The 25,077-nt window shown below is 37.7% G+C and overlaps 1 protein-coding gene across 3 annotated transcripts in view; it reads left to right on the top strand.

Annotated features, from left to right (window-relative positions):
- LOC130093560 (metabotropic glutamate receptor 7) overlaps positions 1-25,077 on the top strand; it is a 216,922-nt gene that overhangs the window by 44,804 nt on the left and 147,041 nt on the right. For all 3 annotated transcript variants that reach the window (XM_056260572.1, XM_056260571.1, XM_056260573.1), the window contains exon 2: positions 18,896-19,112. In XM_056260572.1, the coding sequence (XP_056116547.1) occupies positions 18,896-19,112 (217 nt within the window). The remainder of the gene's footprint in view (positions 1-18,895; positions 19,113-25,077) is intronic.

Below are 25,077 nucleotides of genomic sequence, written 5' to 3' on the forward strand. Positions count from 1 at the left end.
AAATTCAATGAAGGCCAAGCAACCCTTTTGTATAGATCACAATGGTGTGTTTAAAATGTACAATAAGTTATAAGGTTTTCAGGGTTGGAGCTAAACTCTGCAGTTCTCCATTCCTGCACTAGAGAATTCCCATACAATGTGAGTGTCATGCAGAATGAATTGCCACCAGAAGATTCCCACACTCAGTAACCAAATTTGCTCACTTGTTTTCATTCATTTATTCAGTGGACTATATTAGTGAAGCAAGCCCTGGTCTTCAGGATCACTAGAAATTCCAGGTAACGCTTCCTTTTACAGTACAGTACTTACGTGTACTTACAGTGTACTTACCTAGAAAGTACTGGCTAATATAAGGTAAGTACATGGGTTAGGGGTAGGTTTAGGGGTAGGTTCAGGGTTAGTACCTAGTTATTACCCAGTAATTATAATTACTATAATAAGTACATAGTAAGTACATGGGTAACAGGACTGTAAAAGGAAGCGTTACCAAATTTCCAGGCATGTGTGTTGGAGCTAAACTCTGCAGAAAAAGAGCACCAGGACCAGGATTGGACACCCCATGGGATGGCAAAACAACTAGTCATATCAACTATTACAAACACTTCTCATAACTTTTGTTGTTGACATAAAAAGGCCGTCTCTCAAATTACGTGCTAAGATTGAAAGACCTCCTCATCTTAAAAAAATGGAAGCAAAGCCAGTTGAGAACTTGTTGTTTTTATTACTTCTTAGAAGAATGTAATCACCTGGTTGAAAGAGGGTAGTTTATTACACCCGTTGACGTTATCCTAGCCTTTTTTTGCCCCTCAGTACTACTGGAAGAGCTGGAATTCTACATCAATCCTGCACAGGCCTCCCAGTCCCATGAAATGACATTTCGGAGGCACATTTACATTCAGATGAGGCCCTACTTATTCGGCACATCAAGAGTCCAATATCCAGCTCTTGTGAAATTTATTGGCCGTCTTACTAGATCAAATGCATGTAGCGTCTCAGACTGCTCGCTCTTTCCTATTGCCAGACGTGGTGGAAAAAGCCAAATCAAGGGACCTCGCCGACCCCAAGGGGCCAAGAGTTTCATGCTCCACCTAATCATGCACTCATGTAAGCCTTTAATACGACCACTTCAGGCAGAGTGCTAATGTTATCTTGTAACTGATGCTACTTAGCGGTAGCACAAACAAACCGGAGCCAAAAACAGAGCACTGCGATTGGTGACAAATTGAACGTATAAGTACAAACTGTTTGACGGTTACACACACGAGGCCCGAACAAACGGATTGCTAATCAACACAAGCTAAAAAAAAAGATGCTAACATCACTTATCTTCTGCTTAGTGGTTCTCTGTTAGTTCTCTTGTTTGTGGAGCATGGTTCATTAGTTTAATGACGGCTACACAGATGGCGACTTCACCCCTGGGGGTCAGAGCATGTGCTTTTCTCAGCCAGTGACCTGACATTGAGGACCAAGCCCCCAGCCGTTAGAACTAGAAAGCATTATCACCAATGACTTTTGGTTTTTATTGATTTTTTTCTCCTTTTTGGATGTACTATTTAAATGAAAATGGACATTTTTGGCTCCGATATGAATGGGTAATAATTGCCCTTTAATGGACAATTAGGGGTTGGGATGTAGAAGCCTGTGAATTATTTTGTTTAAATGCTATGCGTGTATGAATTTGTATGCATTTATGCAAGTTTCTGTTTTCCTCTAATGATGTTTGTTTTAGTTAGACTGTAGTCAGGTGGGGGTGTGGCCAGTTGGGGAAAGGGACACAGTTTTGAGACCACGCGGGAGTGTAGATCGGTCTCTGATTTCCTTGACTTGTTTTCCGAATTTACGATCGTTTGCAATAAATAAACTAAGTTTATGGAACACGCTTCAACTGTATTTCCTCGACGGAAAGATGGTCACTATCCAATGGTCACTATTAACCAATAATACACCATGCTAACCTCTTTGTTTTAGTTTAGAGGCTAACTTTAGAAGAGAGTCAGTGTCAAAAAAATGTTTTATCATGTTTTATGATTAAAATGTTTTATAGTTTGTCTGAGCATTGTAGCTCAGAATCTAAAAATAAATGTGGGTAGTATAGAGTTTATTAAGAATAAATTACCTTCACTACAGTAAATTATGTATAAAGACTTTACTCAAATTTCATATCGTTATCATCTGCATTACAATAATGAGATTTAGGGGGTAAACATGCTTAATCATACAAAAAGTTGTATGGTCTTAAAAAAATTAGGCTTTTTTAGGCTAAATATAATTTCTATGTTTTTTTTTTTTTGGATTTTGATTTTGCAGAACACCAGCCTGGACATGTTCTTTACATGTTTTGTGAGATCCATCAACGTTTTATTATTTTATTTTATGCCATTTTATGCAATGCAATGCAGAAGAGTTAATATCCAGATCAGTATTGGAATTGAAGCTTGGGAAAAACAATCGTAAGCAAACTTTAAAACTTTAATGCTTCGCATCAACATGTTGCCAATTCTGACTATTTGACTTAGCTCAGCAGACTGAAGAAGAGCATCTGGCAGAAAAGTTGCCACTCTTAAGAGCTGAATAAGCTTTTGAGGCCATGGAATGGATGTCTATGTTTTAACCAGTGCCAAAATTAATTCACTTGACTTCCTATAATGACTTGAGGAATTTTACGGTAGGTTTGGTCTGTCACACTGCATGTGCCAGGTTGCAATGCATTATTAAAGTCAACATAGCATGTTATCCCATGCAAATTTTTGCCATTTTTTCGGAAATGCGTTTATTAAAGCTTACAGGAGCCGTGTTTACCAGATGGTGTAAGGTGCAAAACTCAAACATGAGGTTAAAGAGGTGGTTGTTTGAGTATTTAACCTTTTGAGAACCGCAAGTGAGTGGGTCAAACACTCCAAATGTGTGTAATATACTGTAGTTACCCAAACGCCACAGTCGATTTACTCAATCTAGATACACTTTGCTGCACAACAACAACACACAAACCAGGTTCCTACTACTTTAAGGCTACGTGACATTGTGGATAAACTGAATCCAGTGCATCGGTAACTAGCACATCGCCATGCCTCGTAGCCCTAATGTTCCCCTCAGGGTCTGTTGGGAAGGGATTGTGTTTGTTTGTCTTATCTTTTTCCGCACAACACCAATTCGGAGTGCAGGCTGTGATGATCTCCTAACTGCGGCGCTATTATGAAATCCTATCATGTCATCAATAACGTGCCGGTCTTGCCAGGGTTGCTGCCATTCGTGCCTTCAGATGGAATCAACAGACCCAGATAATATTCATATTGTGCATTATTCAGCTGTTTATTTATACTTTCATCCTCATTTTGTTGCAGTGGATGGGAAGGGAGTGTCGAATAAGCTGCACCCCTGCGTACAAATTGCAAGAAAATGCAGAATCAGGTTATGCCGCATATATAACGCAATGGCAGTTTATATGGATATCATTAGGGCTTTACGTCTATGCTTTTAAATGCATTCATATCCTAAGGTAAAATAGGTGGTTTATAGGCCCATACAATTTCATGCTAACTGACTTTATCAAAATCACCCGAGGTGTTTTGAGCTTGTAGCAATACTGAAATATATCTATACCGATACCCAGAATTGAAGAATTGGCTCTTTTGATTCACGAGTGTGGATTTGAATTGATCTGGTCAACTGAAGTTCAAGGGAAATGCAAGATATATTGTGATGAAGCATTATTTCTGAATTGCGCACATACCAGTACTAGTGCTATGGTCAACGTAAGTAAGACATGTTCCTGGAAAATGTTGTCCTAACCCTATCCCTACCCATAACTTATCCCTAAAATCAAAGGGAAATGATAGGTGAATAACACTGATGTAGAAGAACCAAAGCCTTGTTGTAAGACTAACATTGGCATAAACTGTAAACCTGTCACTCAAATCTGATTGGTTGATTGGAATGTTGTTCCAGGATCATCAAAGTTAATCCAGGAACATGTTACACTTGGTGAAATCAGGTTCACCCATACAACTATACTCATACTAGTACTACTTTTTTGATACTAGTATTATACAGACACAAGCTGTATACTGATCTATTGTTGTCTCTCTAACACAGAATACAGGATAAGGCAGGTCATTTATCTCCATGTACAGGTGCACTCCATTTTGTTTGTCATTTACTGATGAAACAGATTTTCATTTTGGGGTGTGATGGCATGTTGTTTTTTTTCTTAAAATACACCGCTATGACTACAGTTTGTTCTCAGCGGTCAGTCTCGACAGCATCCTGAGCTCCTCATGGTTCAGTGATGGCAGAATAATTCCTGGCAGGGTGATTCTCATTTCTCCCTGTCTCATGCCACCACTTCTTTTCTCTTTATATCCCTCCATCATGTCAGTCACACACACTCGAGGTTTTTGGTTCTGGTTAGAGAATGTGCTATGGAAGGAAAATGCGGTTTTGCATAGCTAGCTTTAGTTAGTAGTATGTGTCTGGTGAATATTGATGCAGGCAGGCATCTCAGCAGTCTCTGGCTAATGACCACTGAATGTGTCATGTTGCTGTTGGCAGGAGGTTCCGGAATCATCTGGCATTGGATAGCCGAGCTTTATCATAGCCGAGCTGCTTTGGAAACAATAATAGTGGGTTATTTTATTAGAATAAGCAGCTAAAGTTTAATCTCACAAGAAATGTGCTATTTTGTTTTGAAGTCACCTTTGATACTTATACTACAATGTGAAAAGCTTTAAGAGCTGTTTGTTTACTTGATTTAAGCCATAAAAATGTTGGTGGTATAAATGAATGCATTTAGGTTGAATCAGCAATAGATTTCAATAGATAGCAATCTTAGATGCTAACATTTTAAAGGGATGGTTCACCCAAAAATTAAAATTCTGTCATAATTTATTCGCCCTCAAGTTTTTCATTTTCGGTTGATCTGTCCCTTTAGGTTGCCATTTGTCAGTGTGGTTGGGCAATAATACTTGTGCTATACTACTAAACTTATATCGTTGCAACTATTATTTACAGTAAGGCAATTGTGCTATACCAGTACCAATATAACTAATTTGAACGAAACAAATTTTACCCTTGCACTTTATAAATCACATGTGTATTTAAAACTCACGAACAGGAGGTTAAATTGCAATAAAGGTAAATGCCTTCTGCATCAATGTCATTCAAAGTCTGATGAGAGCATGCAGGCTCAGTAATTAGCTCGAGCTGGAAAAATATCCCTCTCTGGAGTTTTTACCACCTACTGCAGGATGGCCGGGCTTGGTGACAGGACCAGCTGTCTCTCTCTCCACTGGCAATGGAAATGTGTCCCTCTCAGAGAGGAACAGCCTGTCTGCTATCAAAGTTTTGCCCTCCATTGGATTCCGACTTTTAGCAGTGCTATTTTACAGTCACTGTACATCTTGACATAAATGAGAAGAAAGAGGGCAACTGAAAATATATATATATACATTTTTTATATATTTGTTTATGAAGACAATGTTCTGTTATATGTTGAAAACCGGTAATTAAGTCTCTCACTGGCCGAATATGTAACTGTTTTTTGCATAAGTAATGCGTTTGCATAAGTAAATACTGCGTAAACATAAATGCAATTTAACCTTTAAAGCTGCAGTCGGCAAGTCTGGCAGATTGAGTGGACTTAGGCAAAATTTTTAATGCTTACAACTCTCATGCCCCTCCCCCACTATCAACGAATACCCTCCCAACCGAGTTCGTGCTCGTCAGTGCGTGTGCACCAGATTATCTGTGAACGCGCCCGTCTCATCAGCATCCATCAACACCATGGAGTATTTGGAGGTATGCTGCCCTGGCTAATCTACCGATAGATTGCAATTGCTAACGTCATTTATACTCTAAATGAGCTTACTTGATTTGTTAGTGTTTTGAAAGTGAGATACATCCGCCACCACTCTTCGTTACTGCGCGAACTTCCGGCGTGTGCATGTGATTGTAACGTGCGCGAGGGGTGGCGTGTGCCCGATCTGTGATTGACAGTCAGATCTCACACACCCCTGCGCTGATTGGACCCGATGATCCGGGAGCTGTGGATTTTTGCAAAACAAATAACACGCTCCAGGTGGAGTTAGAAGCTCGGGGTTTTTTCTAAAACCACTTTATTTATGTTGTTCTGTCGGATTATAGTGTCGATTTCACTGAATATGATTAAAAAAAAGATCATAATTGGACATGCTTTTGCCTTGATTAAAAATGGACCAAATTGATATCATTGCTATTTCATTCTAAACTATTAATCACAATTGTTTTATGCATTTCTTTGGTTTTATACATTAACACGTTTAGTAGTTAAACTTGCCAAGTACATATTTTGCACATATTTTACGTCATAATAAACAATGTATTTGAAAATACATGAAAATGTATTGCCTTTATATTTTCGATAGGGATTTTCTGCGTGAGAATTTAAGGTGGAATCAAATCCTGGTCCATAAGAGTGTAAATTAAATTTAACAGTGTTTTTGTTGTTAGCTAAAACTAAACCTATAAAAATGTTTTTGCTAACTGAAATAAAGCTAAAATAACATCCAACTATTCAATGAAAAAACTGAAACTTTAAAAAAAACCTTGGCAACTACCAGAAATAAAATAAGTTTAACATGAAGGCCTAAAATTACAAAAGCTGAAATACAAATAAATTACATAGAAATCTACATATATATATATATATAAAAAAAAAGACATAATAAAATTAAGCACATAACAAAATTACAAAAATGTACACTAAAATTAAAATGAAAACTTAAAATATAAAAAGGCTAATAATAAATGCTACATGAATAGACTAAAATTAACTTTAAGTAACAATTAACTTTTAAGTCATTTCAACTTAAATTACATTAAACTGACTTAAAAAATGAGTTGAATCTTGTATAAAAAATTAAGTTAACTTATTTTGATGAGTTAAAGCAATGTAAAAACATGTTGTCATAACTTATATACTTGTTTTACAGTGTATGTCTTTTTGTATATATAGCAATACTGCCTTGTCTATAGTCTGTGAAGAGGCATTCAAGTAAGATTTTATTTGTATGCAGTAAATGTACAATAAACAACTTTGACTTGACTTGAACACTTTTGTATATTAAAACTAATTGTAAAAAGGCAAATTAATTCACTATTTGGGTGGTTACTTTCCTTGGCCTGATCTTGCAAGGCTTAGACTGGCTTTGAGAGGTGGTAACAGGTTTAATCTTGCACACTTTAATATGACAGTAGAACCTACAACACCGTGATCCAATTACATAGTTGTCCTGTGGGTAAAAGGTTTGGCTGTCCACTCTGCGCTCACCAGATGAGGCTCAGGTATTGCAGTCGGTGTCCTCATAAGCCCAAAGGCATTTTTTCTTTTCACTCAGAAGGGTAAAGATGGGCACATCAGCCTTTTCCCAATTCCACTGTCTCCTTACCCCAGGGAATGACTCTCAAATTCAATGGCGCACTTCTCTGTCCCAAATTAATTACAACAAGATATCCTTTGGTGGATATTGTGTGGCATCTAGTATCAACCCAGAATTGAAGTTTCAGACTCATTTGTTTGCGACCCTCTGAAGGGTATCGTCACAGCACACAGGAGAGATGCAAGTCAGTTTGAAGAGACCGATTGCACTGCATTTAGATGGGATTTTGGTGCTGAGGAATGTCTATGAGAAAGTAAACTGGAAATGTGTTTTCCTCTGAGTGGGACATTCAAACTATGGTTTCCACAATTAGAGAAAGTCAACATGAAATTGCATTGTCAACCTAGATTATTTCTGGAATTTAGGACAAAGAATATTTATCCCAATAACTAATGGTTTCAATGGATACAATTTGACAACTTTTTGAACAACCTAGGATCATTAGAAAAACAGGCCTTTGGTGACATTTCTGCAAAATGATCTAACGTTGAATCTTGCAAGTTTTGCAACTCTGTCAATGTGAAATGTCCAGTAAAAGCATATTCAGTTTTATCCAAACCAAATGAATGTGAATCTGGCAAAGTTTTATTAGTTTGGTTGTTGTACATATCATAGCAGTTTAGAAATAAAATGTCCAGTGAGTGGCACAAATACCATACCATACTAAACCCACCCGATAGTGTTAACAAAAGAAAAGATAATGTAAAAACACATTTGCTGAAGCAATCATGCCATTTTAGCTCTATTCTATACGTTTTTTAGCTCTTTTATCGTCATGTTTCACGCGACTCATTGCAAGTGCAATGCTGAATTAGGTGAGCTACCGAGCAAGTTTACTATGTCAAAATATATTAGTTTACAAATGATGAATTATGGTAAAAGTGTTTTGACATCATAAGTATTGTGCAAGCAACCATGAGAAAATAATCTTTATTAATTGATAATCTGCCCCTGTAATCATAATTTGTGTGTAAAGGGGTTGAAGTTGTTGTTGTTTTACTGCCACTGGTGTTCATTTCAGCTGGAAACTGCAGTTTATTGTACAGGTATGTGTTTTGAGTTTTGCAAAAATGTAGCTATATGGGCCCTTTTTTTTTCGCCCCCTATGTTGGGTTTAAAAAAGTATAGTTGTGGCGCTACAAAATGTGAAGGAGTGAGTCTTGCAGTTAAAGTTCCTGGATCCCATATTTCAGCATAGACCTCTGTACACAAACGACTGCATCACTGATGTTTATGGGTCTGGTGCTTTGGGTTTTCAGGGCCTTTGTAGTTGAAGCGTGTGTGTGTGCACGAGTGTTCATGATGGGATGGGTGACTTATTTTAAGCCGCACTGCATTCCTGGTTCACAGACAGCAAAATAAGGAACAAAGCGATCTTACTAGAAATAGAGTCATTTACATGGTCCTGAAATCCCCAGACAATATAATACAGAGAAACCCATGCTCATCTGCCAAACAGAAGAGGACAGGATCTCAATTTTGACGAAGTCGGCAAGAGGTATTTTAAGCCGTGTTATCCGTTGTTTGTAATGGCAGTGCTGTTTTTAAAAGCTTTGGGATTTAGATACTCCACTTGGTGCCAATTACTATTAAAGTGCCAGGTTGCATACATTTAGTACAAAACGGCTATTATAACTGCACACGTGGACACAACATAAGGCTTAATGCTTATTCATCATTTTTCTACTTAAATATTATTAAATGGGACACTGTTTGTAGCATCGCTAAAGTTGTAATTTAATTTTTCATGGCCATTTTCTGCTGTCTCTCTCTCTTTCTCTTTGACACTTGTGTCTGCGCTGGAAGCAACCATTTTGCCGCAGCGATTGAGGCTGTTTCTACTGGAAATGTCAAAGCTCTAAGTTTGAGGATGTACTTCAGCAATCGAACAGTGGGTGAAATTTATTTTGGGCAAAAATCCTTATGGGATAAAAAATAACAAACAGGAGAGTATGAAGTGTTTATACCTGAGCATCCCACTTCTGGTGTAGAAATTGCTGGAATTAATCCGGCTACTGTATCTTTAAGACTTATATATGAAAATGACCTTTGTTATTATTGGCTAGCTTCCACATACACTACAAGGATGGGGGCTTTTCTGTTCTTGTGGTTAGAAAATATCTACACAAGACACTTTTATGACAGTTTTCATGTCTCCTTCAATGTTATTGTTTCACAAATATTGTATAATTTGTCTCCGTCCATGAACAATTTCCAATTATCCTCAGTTTTGCTAAAGAGTCAAAGAACTGTGACTAATTATGCTTCCTAATTGAAAAATAAGTCCATAATTAATACCAGGATGTAGTGTGAAAGTGGTATCAGCTCGCTGTAAACAAATGCTGTAAGCTAATACACCATGTTTTAGAGGGAAATATATATTTCTCCTCATGCAGTAGGATCTGAGCGTGTTTGTGTAGGGCTCAGCAGTGGTATTAGGATATGGTGTCTGGAGTTTGCTCAGTTTATGTGGTTTTGGTTTCTAGCAGTGGGAATCTTTGATGTTTGAGAGTGAACTGTTGTTTGTGGTTTTGTAGGCTAGTCTGGCTGGAGGCTTTTCATGATCCAGTTATCACAATATGCAAGAACCGGCTGCTGTATTTAAGAGTATCCAGTCAGTCCGTGCACTGACAATAAAAAACAAAACAAAAAAACAATGTAAGATTGACTTACTAAACCATTGTCATTCAGAAATTGCTAATAAATTTCACAAATAATTACAAATAAATGGCAAGTAACATATTCAATTAAATGTGAACTTTTAAAGAAAGACTGAAATAGTTTTTCCTTGTTAAATATACACTAGAAACAATTGTTTATTTACAATTTCAAACTAAATAACTTCTTCACTTTGAAAGGTATACAAATGTTTAATTGAAAAGTTTTCGAGTAAAAAAAAAAAAAAAATTATTATTGAAAAGCATGCATAAAATGTCCATACTACCTGCCAGATATACTGTAACTAAAATAGTTGTTTTGAGAAATCAAATCTGTCTTGGTGACAGCCCTAGGCTCTGTACACAGCAAAAGTGAATTTGTTGTTTAGGCGCTATTGTTTAGCCAATCTGAAGACATTGAGCCGTCAGTCATTTTGAGCATTCAGGTTTTGCTGACATTGGATTTTCCATATCTTTAGAGGGAGGATTTTGCAGAGAGGAGGCTAAGTCTGGCCAAGTTGTGTGGAAGTTAGCAAAACTGCTAACATATCTTAAAGCATATAGCTTACTTGACAAAAATACATAGTAGGAGCCTATTGTACTGTGCAGGCTTTAATTAGTAAAAGATTCATACCATTCTTGTTGACCTAATTGTTAAGCTTTTTTCCCCTGTGGCACCGTTCGATATCCACATACACAATAGACTCCTTATTACGAAGTGTAGGGGGGGAGAGAGTCTTTTAGTCATTCCTTTGGTGAGACAAAGGATACATCTTTAGGATGCTGTTAAACAATGACGATTTTCTCCAAATTTACTTGCGGATCTCATCGCTGGTTTCCTGAGACATTTAGAACAGACAAATTAAAACCACCTGATTAAGCCGGAATAATCTACTCCGTGACAGTAGACTCACATATGATGAATTATGCCATTTGAGTGCGCTTGGTAGGATTAACTCCCTGTAAGAGAGTTAGTGCAAGAACGTTAACATTAACAAAGGAGGGAAAATAAATTCTTTAGGTCTTCCAGAGCACCGACTGAAGGCCTGCGCTCTAAGCATTCTCCAGCTAAATTATTTTCACTGTAGTGATTATTGACATTATGATGTTTTGCTCCCCTCTTCTTCACCCCAGGGAATGCCATGCGCTATTGTCCATGCCGTATAAACCGTGTCAAGGAATTGAAACCGTGCTGCTTTTCTTTCAGCTGACAATCAGCAGCGGGCGTGGAAGAATGGGCACTTGTAATGAAATCAGTGATTTACTGCATCTCCATGCAGTGGGTCAGATGATTAAAATCCACAGCCGCTAAGAACCAGGCAAATGAACCTCACATCAATGCCACTAGCTGCATATTAATTTGATTTCCAGAGCTTCACTCATTCGGGGTCCTTGTGTCAGATATTAGAACATTAGAGATGCCAGCATGTGGCATGGTCGTGACATTCGTTTTGTAACTCTAGATTTGTTGACATAGACATTTGTCAGAGACCTGAGTCATGCGGCACAGCTTCGTCACGTTATTGTCAAGGCTGGGTTCTTTTCCACCAGCCTTTAGAAGCCCAAGCATTTCTCTTTGATTTATCTAGCCCTTCAAATTAAGGGTCAAGGATTGAGTTGGCTTGGGAATGCAGAGGCCTGCGATTAAAGTTCAGGCGTGTGCAGGTAATCCCTGGCTTTCGGCGGGGCCTGTTTGTCAGTTGGCAGATTCCTTGTGTGAAAGTCTACTGAAATGGGTGGTTGACGGTGTAATACCTCTGGTGGTAGTTCAATGTTAATGGCACAGTCAACAGCGTGATATAAACAAACAACATTTCACCAAGAATAGCCATTTGTTCAATTCCAAAATCATTCACTCAAGTTGTTTCAAGCAGTATGACTTTCTTTCACTGAATACAAAATAAAAAGTTTTGAAGAAAGTTCATGCTACTCTTTTCCATGCATACAGTGAAAGTATTTTGCACTAGGTTCAGTTATGCAACAAAACATTAGTTGAAGCATTTCTTGCAAAGTTTTTCAGTGAATTATGGCTTAAATTCTGGTATGTTCCTCACAAAAAGATACCATATTCATTCAGTCCCTGGTGACTATTTCCGTTTGTTGAATTGTAATGAGCAGCGTGAACATTTGTCAAAACTTCACCGGAAAAAAGAAAGTCACAAGTTTGGAACGACATGACAATATCTCTCTTATCTTGATCTCTCTCCAGTTACAAATTCAACCTTCTAATGGTGCTACTTCTATAAGTTCTCAACCACCATAAAAGTTAATGTCACCAGTTCTGCTCGTGTTGGGTGGAAAATGGAGGTGGAGAAAATGTCACTGGAAATGTCATCTACCATGTCACACGTCCAATGCTGTAGCCTCGGCCCGCAGTGATTCTCCATTTCACTCATGTAGAGACAACTCCACCTCCGATCAATGCGGGGTCAGCCCATTGTCAAATACCTCATCTGTTTCTTTTTATGAGTGCTGTCAACACACCTGACCTTTCGAGTGGATGCAAAAAAATACCCCCAGTGGTCATAAGGCGGATCTATTATCCTGAAACTCATCTGTCTTTGGCCCAGGCAGAGGACTCCAGGGTCATGACCGTATTAAGCACTGGCAGGTGACAAAAACCCTTCAGGTTGTTTTGCTCGCCAAATGTTGACTTATGAAGAAATGTTGTTGAATGAGTGACAACCCTCGAGAGGTGTTTACTAGCTCACAAGGAAGCTTTAGATAAAAATGATAGCAATACTAAATAAATAAATGAAAATGATGGTGTGAAGAGACATGCTGCCTTACTTCTAGTGGCTTGATCCAGACATATGGTTTTTCAAATACAGATAGCAGAGCTATCTTTGTTTATGGATTGAGTACTTTCGGAGGGGTTTGATCGTAATTCAGAACAGATATGGTAGAAGAGCAAGGTGGTATGAAGTAGGCATTTTGCAAATGTGGCATAATTGGCATAAATTGGCATAAACTTGGGCAGACTGTCCAATACTTGAAGTGAATTTTTTTTTTTTTTTTTTTTATTCGGGAGGGATCCAACCAAGCAAAGTGCATTTGTTAAACAATTTTAAGTTTCTCAGTCTCAGAATTATCTGATCGTCACACTGATCATCCCACTTTCGGCGCCAATTGTTTCTGTGACACCAGTAATCACCTCAGAATGAGAAGGCCACAATATGCCACAAAATTCTTCAAGCTCTGTTTGTGGGGCTGAATAAAAGACACCTTCACCTGACGGATGGCCCAACAGGACACCTTATTCTTACACCTCCTGACTTGACACAAGACAGGCCCTCTGGATTGCTGGGACACAGTAGCAGCCACCTTCAGATCAGTCACCCTGATAGACAAGATAATGGAGTCCGATAATGGGGCGCCATCCCTAAGCCGAACAATGTTCATCACGGCCCTTCCTGTCATCCGCACAGACACATAAATACACAGTTGACAGCTTACAAGGGCTAAGGCCACGATCCAGAGCCTTGATATTATTTGTGTGTCTGTGAGAGAGTGTGAAAGACAAGAGTGTGAAAGAAAGATGGAGGAAAGAGAAGGGGTTTTGCTTTTGAAAGCTCTAGGCCTCACCTCAAGCCGATCTCTGATATGTCCTGTTTGGGGGCTATGAGATCTGTTCCTTCTGACTCCTTGAGCAGATAGTCAAAGCTTGCTGCAGGCAAAGGATTCTATTCATCTTTGAATAGAAACAGTTTAAATGACGAGTTCTTGCTTCAGGACTCGACTTGAGTTGAAAGAGGCAAACTGTAATTGTTTTAGTGATGGTGGTAGTGCAAATGGTGATGGTAGTGCAAAAATGTATTTCATGAAACAGTAATACATATATATTTCATTTCTGAATGTCTCATACTTTTTTTAACTATGAAACTTCATAATTAAATACTTTTTTAAACTATGAAACTTCATAATTAAATACTTTTTTAAACTATGAAACTTCATAATTAAATGAAGAGGTAACTCTGGGGAATGGAAAGATGTGGATAGTATCATTACCTATTAAGAAAAATATCATTCAGAAATTTTTGTTTTTCAGGATGGCTGAGAGGAATTAACAGTTTTTGGTAAACACAGGCTTACCAAAGGTTCCCCATATCTGTTGACCTATACATTTCACAACTTTTACATTTTTTACTTTTACTTTTTAGAAATATATATTTTTTAATAGTGTATACTTTAATACAAGTGTACATCAGCATTTTCCCTATTTATTTTAAGGCACATTCTCTTAAAACAAGTTTTATTATTTAATTTAGTGTTAAATTGATCTTTTGTTTTAAGGATTTTAGATATTTTATTGGGAATGTAAGTAAGTAAGATTTTTTTTAAGTGCTTGTGGTAAATACCCAACGCATTCTCATCCTTTGGCGTCATATAGGTGACGCCATATGACATTTCGTCGAAATCTTACGCACATGGCATCCTTTAGCGTCAATATAACACGCACTGTTATGGGAAGGTTTAGGTCTGGGGTAGGTTACGGTTAAGACGCCTTGGGATATGCGTCTCATATTCACGCTAAACGATGCCATGTGCGTTGGATTTACACGCGCGTCACCTGTATGACGCCTTGGGATCTGCGTCTCATATTGATGCTAAAGGATGCCATGTGCGTAAGATTTCAACGAAATGTACAAGCGTCACATGTATGACGCCAAAGGATGAGAACGGGCTAAAATACCATACATTTTAGTGTGTTGTTGTTGTTACGGATGCAGCCACAGAAGAGGAAGATGGCTGGTGAATAATGATATGTATTGAACAACAAAAGTGCAGGGATGAGGTGAGCAGGGTGGTGGAGTCCAAAGGGAGATCTTGACGGAGAGACAGAGGAAAGAAGAGGTTGGAGACAGGGAGATCGCTGGAGTACAAGGGGAAGAGTCCACATACATTAAACGAACAAGGTCGGACAAGGAATTGTGGTGAGATGAGTGCATTTATAGTGGAGGTAATTAAGGTGATGATGAGATACAGGTGAGTGTGATGAGGAATGACGTGCAGGTGGGAACCAGGATGGATGCTGGGAAGTGTAGTGAAGAGGATGGTGACTAGGGTGAACTGTGACAATTGCATACTATCATATATATTATATTTAATGAAACCTTAAGGTTTTCTGACTGGGTAGAAACTTTAATCACATGACTGATTCTATTTGTGGTCTAGTTAGCATGAACTCTCTGACTTCTTGAGACTTGAGTACAAGATGAGGACAAGAAAAGTTTGAACCAACCTCATGACTTTTTCAGCTCCCATTCTTTACTCTTCTTTCCCATAATTCCTTGTCCTTTCCACGTTGTATTTTCTTTCATCATTGCAATAACATAATTAAAGTTTAATATTCATTGCATAAACATGCTTTGTTCTGCCTTTTCTTTCCAAAAGTTTCTGAGATTTTCAAAAATTACATTCACGCTGTGAGAGCCAACATAAATGCGTGCCAGGAGAAAGAATTAGCAAATAAACTGACAGCTTGCAAAATAGTTTTAGGACAAAGCATTTTTCAATACAGCACAGAGTTGTTTCAATGCAGTAATTAAGGGCTTCCGTTTTTTTTGCAACATGATCGTTACTCTTCTTTATTAACCTTCTGTACCGCTACATATGCTAGTGTTTTTTTCTCTCTCAAAAGCACACAGTTCTCACGCCCACCTCCATGTTTCTGTCCCTTATATATTTTCCTGCTTACCAGATGATTTAATGGAAGAGCTTAGCTCACCATTAAATCAAGCGAGATCAAAAGGCTAACTGAAATAAAACAGGATTTTGCTAAACTAAGAAGCCCTCTTCAGAGGAGGTAATTAACTTTGAGAAGAATCCATCTGGCCCAACTTGGTCAAAGATCAAGTAATCCCAGACCTGTGTCAAATGGAGTAAAGGCATGAAGATAATTGCAAAGAAAACCCTGAGCACAAGTTAAGTCAAACTCATTTTGAAGTTTTCAAAGGATATGTTGAATTTCTTAGATGGCTACTGGGTCATTGACCTTTAAGATTGTGTTTTACTAGGAACTAGCTTATCACCCGACTTGACTGAATATTCACAAAGTCCCTATTTAGTACAATTTCATGGAGTGGTAATGATTATTCATGGTCAGTCAGTTTTCTCACCCACCAGTGGCAGGTGGAATAAGTGGTTCTGTGTCCCATTGACTCCCTCAAATAAAGTCTATCGCATTTGTCTTGAAAAGGACTTACGGTTTTCTTTCTATTCACTAGCCTTTTGACTTGTCATTGCAAGTCTACTTTACTGCGTTTACTGAGTAAACAGAGAAAAGTGCCACATGAAGCCTGGGCATGAAGCATGATTTTGATGCCTTGATATAACTGGGATTGGGTCAGAATTTAAGTGCGAGACTTCTTACGCAGAAGACGTGACAAAACATCTGTCAGAAAATAGAAAACAAGTCTGGACTTTGGCGGATAATGCAGGATATTGTTAGCTTGCTTCTGCAGATTAGCTCATCTGAAATTGTGTGAAGACATTTACATATTCAGTTCCCCTTAATACTGAAATTTGACTCAAGGCAAGTGGTTATTGAACACACTGAAAAATAGCCCCAATGCTGTTGGCCCTCATTGATGATCATCTGTGGTCTGATGGCTCAGGCAAGGATATTTTCATAACTTCATAACAAGCTTTGTTCCTGGAGGTAGTTCATCATTTCGAGAGGTTGAATCGTCAAGTTTTAGAGTTGAAGTCATCCTTGATCCTTACATTATGAGGGCATAGGAGTAGAATCTGTGTGATTTTATGCTAAACTGTGTTAAGTGACCATTTAGTGTTTGTGTAAATTCTCAGCATGACCTCTTCTGAGGTGAACGACTTAAATGCAGCACTCGCTGTTTCATTACATAACTCAAAAAAAACAATCAGTAAATGATGCAGCTTGTCCAAGATGATAAATGTGTCGCTGTGGCCTGTGCCGACAGCTGGTGGGTGAAGTGAAAGTCTATTTCGGTTTGTTTCTGATATCTGCCAAACTATTTTTTTTTTTTTTTATGCACACACCAAACTGCAGTGGATGAGTCTTTTTGCTATACAATACAGTCAGGCAGGAATAGGGATGGGTGATATAGCTAAAAATACATCTGGATACAATATTTGGAGAATATATATATATATATATATATATATGTGTGTGTTAAATATTTAAAGTATATGGTTTTTTTTTTTTCTGTAGGAAGAATCAGAATTGATCAAACAGCCATTGTTGATTCAAAATTGTTATTGCCAGTAAAGCCACATTAACTCTTTCCCTCCCAGCATTTCTTTTAAAAAGATGCCAGTCACCACCAGTGTTTTTGACCATTTTCACAAAAATTTCATGGCCCCCAGAATATTTTCTTGTTTGAATATCTAAATAATATGCAATATATTAAAAGAAAGATCAGACCTTCTGCTTTTAAAACAAACAAACCATGTTTTATTCGGATTCAGAACGAACATAGATGGAGTAAATCGAGTCCATCAACACCTCCAAAGCTTCACAGTCCTATAGTTTGTCATGGGTCTACATTTAATTTAGTAATATTATGCAGTTTTGATTTAAATGCTGCTTAATGTTGATGATCGCATTATTTTACATGTACATATGATATCGCTAGTTTGTTTCTTTTTTGCCTGTGTTTTGATCAGGAGGTTCAGTACTCTTTCTGAAAATGTGTCATAGCGCCCCCTACCATATAACAGTGAAAATACGGAAAGCTGGAAATTTCCGTCAGTAGCGGGGAAATAGTTAATTAGTTAATGCCTTAACAATACTGAATATACACTCAAAAGTTTATGCATTCATTAATTTGAAGGGGTTCTAAGTGGTTAACTTTTTTTGACACAACAACCATATATATATATATATATATAATAGGTTTGAAGCAAACATTTCAATAATAGTACCACATTAGCTCAGTTTGACGTGTACGCTTACCTAAGAAAGTAATGGTTAATATAAGGTAACTACATGGGTTAATTTTAGGTTTAGGTGTTGTTACGAACCCCACTATTAAAGTGCTCGTTAAAGGAGGGGGTAAGCAACATAAAGACACGCGATGCAAAATATAACCGTTTAACAGTTTATTCTTGGAACACAACTCACGTGTCAGCAGGCAACAGATAATATTGACAGAAATGAACAATCATAGACCAACAAAACACTGAAACAAACAACATTGAAACCAGATAAATAGCTTAAACATCATGACGCACACAGGGCTCTCTCGAAGAAGAAGCGATCCCATCCGCTATGGAAACAAATAGTAGTTGGTCAACCTCCACGCCATTCTCTTTCCGCTCTCTCATTAGCCTATATATCCAGCCCAGGACATCACTGAACAGGTTGCAGGTGCGCAGGGGCGGAGCCTATTCCGGGAGAGAGAGAACCAGATCAACCAAAGAAATACAAACACACACAAATTAACATAAGGCTCAGGCCGTAACAGGTGTAGGTTCAGGGTTAGTACCTAGTTATTAACCCAGTTATTGTAATAAGTATAATAAGTACATACATGGGGAACAGGACTGTAAAATAAAGTAAAGAAAAGTGCTACCCTCACATTATTAGAGAGAGATTCAAAGTCAGTGCAGCCTTGTCTCAATTTTCATTTCATATAAGATTCATTGCAAGAACCCGCTGCAGACCAGCATTCATATTATGACCACGTCGAAGAGACAGACGGCAGATACAATTGCCTGTGAAAGTTTGAGTAATTGACATTCAATACGGAATCATGACGGGGAACACTCTGTCATTTTCCATTATAGGAGCTTTCCAACCGCAGCGACCGCAAATCTAACCACTGTCTTTTCATCTGGATTCAGATTCCGCAGATCAGCTACGCCTCCACCGCTCCAGAACTGAGCGATGACCGGCGGTACGATTTCTTCTCTCGCGTCGTGCCTCCCGACTCCTTCCAGGCCCAGGCCATGGTGGATATAGTGAAATCGATGGGATGGAACTACGTGTCTACGGTTGCCTCGGAGGGAAGCTACGGCGAGAAAGGAGTCGAGGCCTTCATGCAGATTTCCAGAGAAGCGGGTGAGTCAGACAAAACAATAAACAACAAGTCTTTGAAGATAAAGTCCTGAAGAACTCAAAGCAGTCTCTGCATGAGTAAACAAGTGTTGCAAAGACTCTTTTTTGGTTGTTTAGTTTAATCAGTGTTTACAGTTTATATTTTTAAATACAAGCCTTCTTCACTGTGAAATGTTTGGATTATGTTACTCATTCATCTCTGCAACACAAAGTTGATCGCTTAAGACAGCTGCGAACCATCAATAGGAAAAATTTGCAGTGTTTACCTAACAAGATTTTCACCTATCAAATAAATGAATATGTAAACAACCCAAATGTCTATCAACGGTGGAGATGTTGTGTCTCGAAGACACTTTTCACACAAAACAAAGCGCCCCAAGGAAAGAGGATTCATTCTAAACTTCGCCCTCAGTAGTGAGTGAAGACAATTACCAAACCTTAATTTAAATTAGATGGGAAGGTGTAACCTGACATGAAGTGAAATTGGGGTTGGTATTATCGACCAAAAAACCTCATGATTGTTTCACGCTTCTTAAAAATATGTGAAGTCTTGTGGTTGGTCAATTTGTAAACGAATCGGTCTCTTGAGTCAGATCTTTTTCATGAATCGTTTGAATCAGTTCAGAAAATCAGTTTGTGCTCATAGCTGTTTGGCAGGATCTGGGATAAACTGAACTGAAACGGTCCGAGTGGTTCTTCAATTCACAGACTTACTAAAGTCTTATTAAACCAATAACATTGAACCAGTTCTTTGAAAGAATTCAACCGATTCAACTTTATGCTAATATTCCACTGATTTTGTGTGCAACTGAAAATTTACCATAATTCCTTAATACAAATTCCTAGTCTTATTATGAGCAATTCATCAGCGCATTTTAAAGAAAAAATGTGTGTCCTTGTAACCTTAAAAGGACTTTAGTTTTGGACTCCCCTCCAACTGCATTGGTTTATTTTCATATAACCACATTTCATAAGTTTCAGATCTGACAAAAAATTCCCATCCTAGTTTTTATTTTATTCAGTATCCTGTTTCATGCTGAAATACGTTGCATTATGGAAATAAAATGGATTCTGAATGTCATTTTGTGTTGATTTTAGGAGAGTACGGGGAGATTAAACACAGTTTTTTTTTCTTTCTTTCTTTCTCTGGTGAAACGTATTATGTAAATATTTTAAAATGCACCGGATTTTGAGTGTAAAGTGCTTTAAGTGCTCGAGGGAAAGACTTCCTATGATATGTGTTTAGACTTTCCAAGGAGCCTTTGGCACACAGGTCGGTATGTTGGCAAAAACAACAGTGCTCAGCTGTTTGGCAGGGCGCTTCACTGTGGTTACTTTATGGCTGTAAATTTATGCGGATAATGAATGTTCTTCTTGTATTGATAGGGACATTGAGCCTCATTCATGAAACACAACAGAAGAAAATTGTTAATTGTTTGTTAAAACAATTTTTAAAAACATAGCATTCATAAATTTGTTGTTCTAGGGGAAAGGATTTAAGAAATTACATTTGACAAATTCGATCTTGAATGCACAAAGTTTCACGTCTTGGATGAAAGTTTGTCTTAAAAGGTTAATTAAAATAATTTTGTGCCTTCTCTGCTATATTATAATATAGATTATCAGTCAAACGTTTGAAATAAAGAAGACTGTTTTTTTTTTAAAGAAGACTATTATGCTCACCATGGCTGCATTTTTTTTAATCAAAAAGTAAAAACAGTAATACTCTATTCTATTTGAATGTATTTTATAAGTCTTCAGTGTCACACGATTCCAAACTAAGCCACAGCGAAACGGTTGTGTCTCCGACCAACACACATGCTTTCGTTTCTGAATGAATCGGCAGTTTTAACGAATTGTTTGAATGACTGATTCATTAAGCCTGTGAATTTCCACCACCTACTGGCGGTTTTTCATATTTAAAGGATATAATGTCATTAAAAATTTATTTAATCTCCAATAATACAAAACATTACTCTCGTAGCATTATAACTGCAGTGTAATGCATTGTGTAAATTCCATTTTCTTGCCAATAGAAACTTTTCTTACATTTAAAGTTGACAGAGTCCATTCTAGATGAGCTTGATGCTATTTAGTGCAAATGGATTATCATATTGTTGGTCTATTAAGTACCTGTTATACACTTTATTTACATTTGTAAACAGATGGGTATAGGGAGAAGAAAGGGATGGGAAAAGGGAGTTTCGGACTCAAAAGCTAAATCTGCTGTCCTTGCTCTACACGACACTCTCCCACTTTACCAGATCGGGTTCTTTTTTAATTTTGTCTGACCAAATCAGATAGTGGTAGGAAGATTTTAATATGAAACGTTTTTTTCTCTCCATAACAATCGCACAAAATTAGCCGGTTAAATAGACAGCTATAATATTTACACATGCATACGAGAATCGACTTTCTTCTGCCGCAGTCTGCTGTACTTTCCTGCATTTCTTGATTGACAGATGTATTGTCCAATCAGCGGTCAGTATTCCATTCGCCACATATACCTACCTTCAGGGGCGTGGTAGCGGGGGGAAAAGGGGTACCGAGTACCCAGGGCCCGAGGCAGGAGGGGGGGGGGGGGGGGGGGGGCCTTAGAAGTCGCCGCGCTCAAGTCAAAAAGTCCGTCTACATATCCGTGATAGCATATGTAAAATAACGCAATCATCAACATTAAACAGCATAAATCAAAACTGGCTAATGTTACAGATGAAATGTCGACCCAGGATGAGCTGTAGGACTGTGAATCGTTTGGGGGTGTTGATGGACTCGATCTACTTCATCTGTGTTTTGATCAACGTTCTGAATCCGATCTGGATGTAGTCTTTGACAAAAACGAGATTTTCTCAACTTTTTGCTCAGCTTTCAGCTTTTTGCTTCATTTTTACATGAAATGTACCCACTTTCAAGTGTCGATAAAAAATAATGCATGAAACTAGAATAAAACAGGGGTTATTTGTTTAAAAGCAGAGTGTCTGTTCTTTCTTTTGATACATTGCATGCTCAGATATTCATACAACTAAATTTTCTGGGGGCAATGAAACTTGTGAAAATGATCAAAAATGTTGGCGGTGGCTGGCAACTTTTTTCAAAAACACTGGTGGGGAAAGTGTTAACTATTTCAAACGTTTGATCGGTGGTATGTTATAATCTGTTATACTTATTGCAAATATGAATGTTAAAAAAAAATCCAAAATATCATATAGAAAGCTGTGAGTAGCTATCTTTATGTTGTAACACCTTGCATATGGATTCCCTCCAGATTCACACAACCTCAGAGATATTTTAGCACTCAGCATACTCTGTTAATTGGGCCTACTGTCCGATTTAGCACTGCATGAGGTGGAATATATCTCTTCTGTCAGTGTGGTATAGAAAGCTCAGATTAGCAACATTTCTCACTTTACCGAAAGCCTTTTTCACTTCTTCTTTGTGTAGCCAGTGAATTTACGTGTAGAGTTTATTTTGCAGACAGAAATTGAAGCAAACCTAACACCTACGTCCACACCTACCTCCAGGTATTTGTCATTTTACCGTTGCGTGCCAGATTTACCAACCACCCCGGCTTGTTTATTAATTTTTATTTATGAAGCAATTTACAGTCCACTCAGGATCAGAAGAGAGGAGACAGTTATTAATGATCCTAATTTGCGTATTTGATTATCCTGTATGAGTGGCAGTTCGCACTGTTTATCACTCTTATTGCTTTGGCACACAAGTGGCACTGTGCTTATCCTGTGGGAGACAACGGAAACGTTTTTTCATATGGTTGAGAACACAGCTGTGTGTGATGTGGAATGCCTTCGACTTCATTATCCTGAGCTACAGTATGTTTGCACACTGAACAAAATTATAAACGCAACACTTTTGTTTTTGCCCCCATTTTTCATGAGCTGAACTCAAAGATCTAAGACTTTTTCTATGTACACAAAACGCCTATTTCTCTCAGATATTGTTCACAAATGTGTCTAAATCTGTGTTAGTGAGCACTTCTCCTCTGCCGAGATCATCCATCCACCTCACAGGTGTGGCATATCAAGATGCCGATTAGACAGCATGATTATTGCACAGGTGTGCCTTAGGCTGGCAACAATAAAAGGCCACTCTAAAATGTGCAGTTTTACTGTATTCCGGGGGTCCGAAATTTGTTCAGTGTATGTGTGCACAAAACCGCTGACATCAAGACTTTAACGTGCTTCATTTGATTTGAATTAAACATGTTCACTGAACTTCTATCCACTAGATGAGAAGATGCACCTGAGAGCATTTCTAAAAAAGACTTAAATGTTGAATGCTCTTGGGATGGTGTATTCCCAGGTAACCGGTTCTCTCACAGTAATGAAAAAAAACGTTCCTCTAATAGCGCTAATGGATTGCTTGTTCAAGAAATCTGATGTTCTCAAAATGTTAGTACACAAACTTTATTTATACATCAATCATGGAATGTTTTTCTAAAACTTTTAAGTTGGATGTTCGTCTAACTTTTTTTTAAAATGTCTCTTATTTCAAAACGTCCAGAGAACATTCAAAAGTAACATTCCCATAATGTTTGTATAACCAAGAAAAAGAATTTTCTTTTGAGAACTTTTAAAACGTTTAGAAGAAAAGAAGAGAACATTCGGAAATAATGTTTTCAACGTTAACAAAATGTTCTCAGAATGCATGAAAATTACCATTAAAGGGTTAGTTCACCCAAAAATGATAATTCTGTCAGTAATTACTCACCCTCATGTTGTGAGGGTGAGTAATTACTGGCAGAATTGTCATATTTGGGTGAACTAACCCTTTAAAACAAAATTGACAAAACCTATTTTTATGGAATATCGCAGTAATTATTATAAATGATTTAGTGTGCAAATCCTAATTTTTTTAATCTTTAATCAAAATACTTCCCTTCCCTTCCCATCCCTATCCCATCCCATCCCTTCCCTGACCTGTCACCCACATGAGATCGACCAATAGCAAACCACAACAATCCAATCAATCCCCCATAGACAAAATCCAGTCCTGCCCTGGATTTTAAATCAACATAAAATTAAAATAAAAAAAAAAAACATTTTTTTTTTGTTTCGATATATTTTTTGTTTTGTTTTGAGAAGCCGTTTCGCTCAGATATACATCACAATAGGAAAGAAAAGACTATCACAACTTCCATTTCATGCTGACTTTAAGGACATGTTGCTACGCACTGTACTGATTTCCATCAAAGAAATGGACAGCTGTTTAAATGACTAATCATACATGCAAATCAATGAAGAATGATTAAACAAAATCCTGCCCTTTATTCCTTGTTGAATCCAATTTTAAAAAATGTCACAGTAAGGACATAAAATGGGCTAAGGATGCTTTTTAAAGCAACTTTAATGATTTCTATGAATTTGAAAGGATATGAGAATATTTATACCGATTTTATGCAGATTCATTTATATTCTGGAATATTGTAATGGTAATAAGTACCACTTTACCTCTATTGTGAGATAGAGGGTACAATGAAACAAGCATCAGCACTTTTTAGTCTTTCGAATTTTAAAATGTTCTCATTAAAGTTCTGGAATAACAGTGACTTTGAACCAATATACTATTACAATCATTTCCATCTTTTTAAAAAGCTTTTTCACAGCTGACTTGAATGATCATACATTTTGCACATCTATTTCGACTAGATTTGTTCCCCATAGGTTTTGTGTGCGTTTGAAAGAAATCAGGACATCCCAAGGGCTAACCTGTCTTTAATATTGCAGAGAAGTGACTTCAAGTGTTGTCTGATCTCTCATCACTATTTCAAAAGATCCTGCCGAGGATGTGATTTGGTTTTGAGTAGTCAGATTGTTCAGATGGTCTTGCCCAAATAAACACACTCATGCCTGAGATGAGGGCAACCAAGGAGAAAGTGGATTGATCCATATTAAATGAGAATTTGTTTGTTGAACAGCTTTTTGTGGTTTGGATGTAAAATCAAGTTCTTGGA

The sequence above is a fragment of the Rhinichthys klamathensis genome, unplaced genomic scaffold, assembly GCF_029890125.1.
Source record: "Rhinichthys klamathensis goyatoka isolate OS25496 unplaced genomic scaffold, OSU_Roscu_1.1 h1tg000009l_1, whole genome shotgun sequence".
Taxonomy (NCBI): domain Eukaryota; kingdom Metazoa; phylum Chordata; class Actinopteri; order Cypriniformes; family Leuciscidae; genus Rhinichthys; species Rhinichthys klamathensis.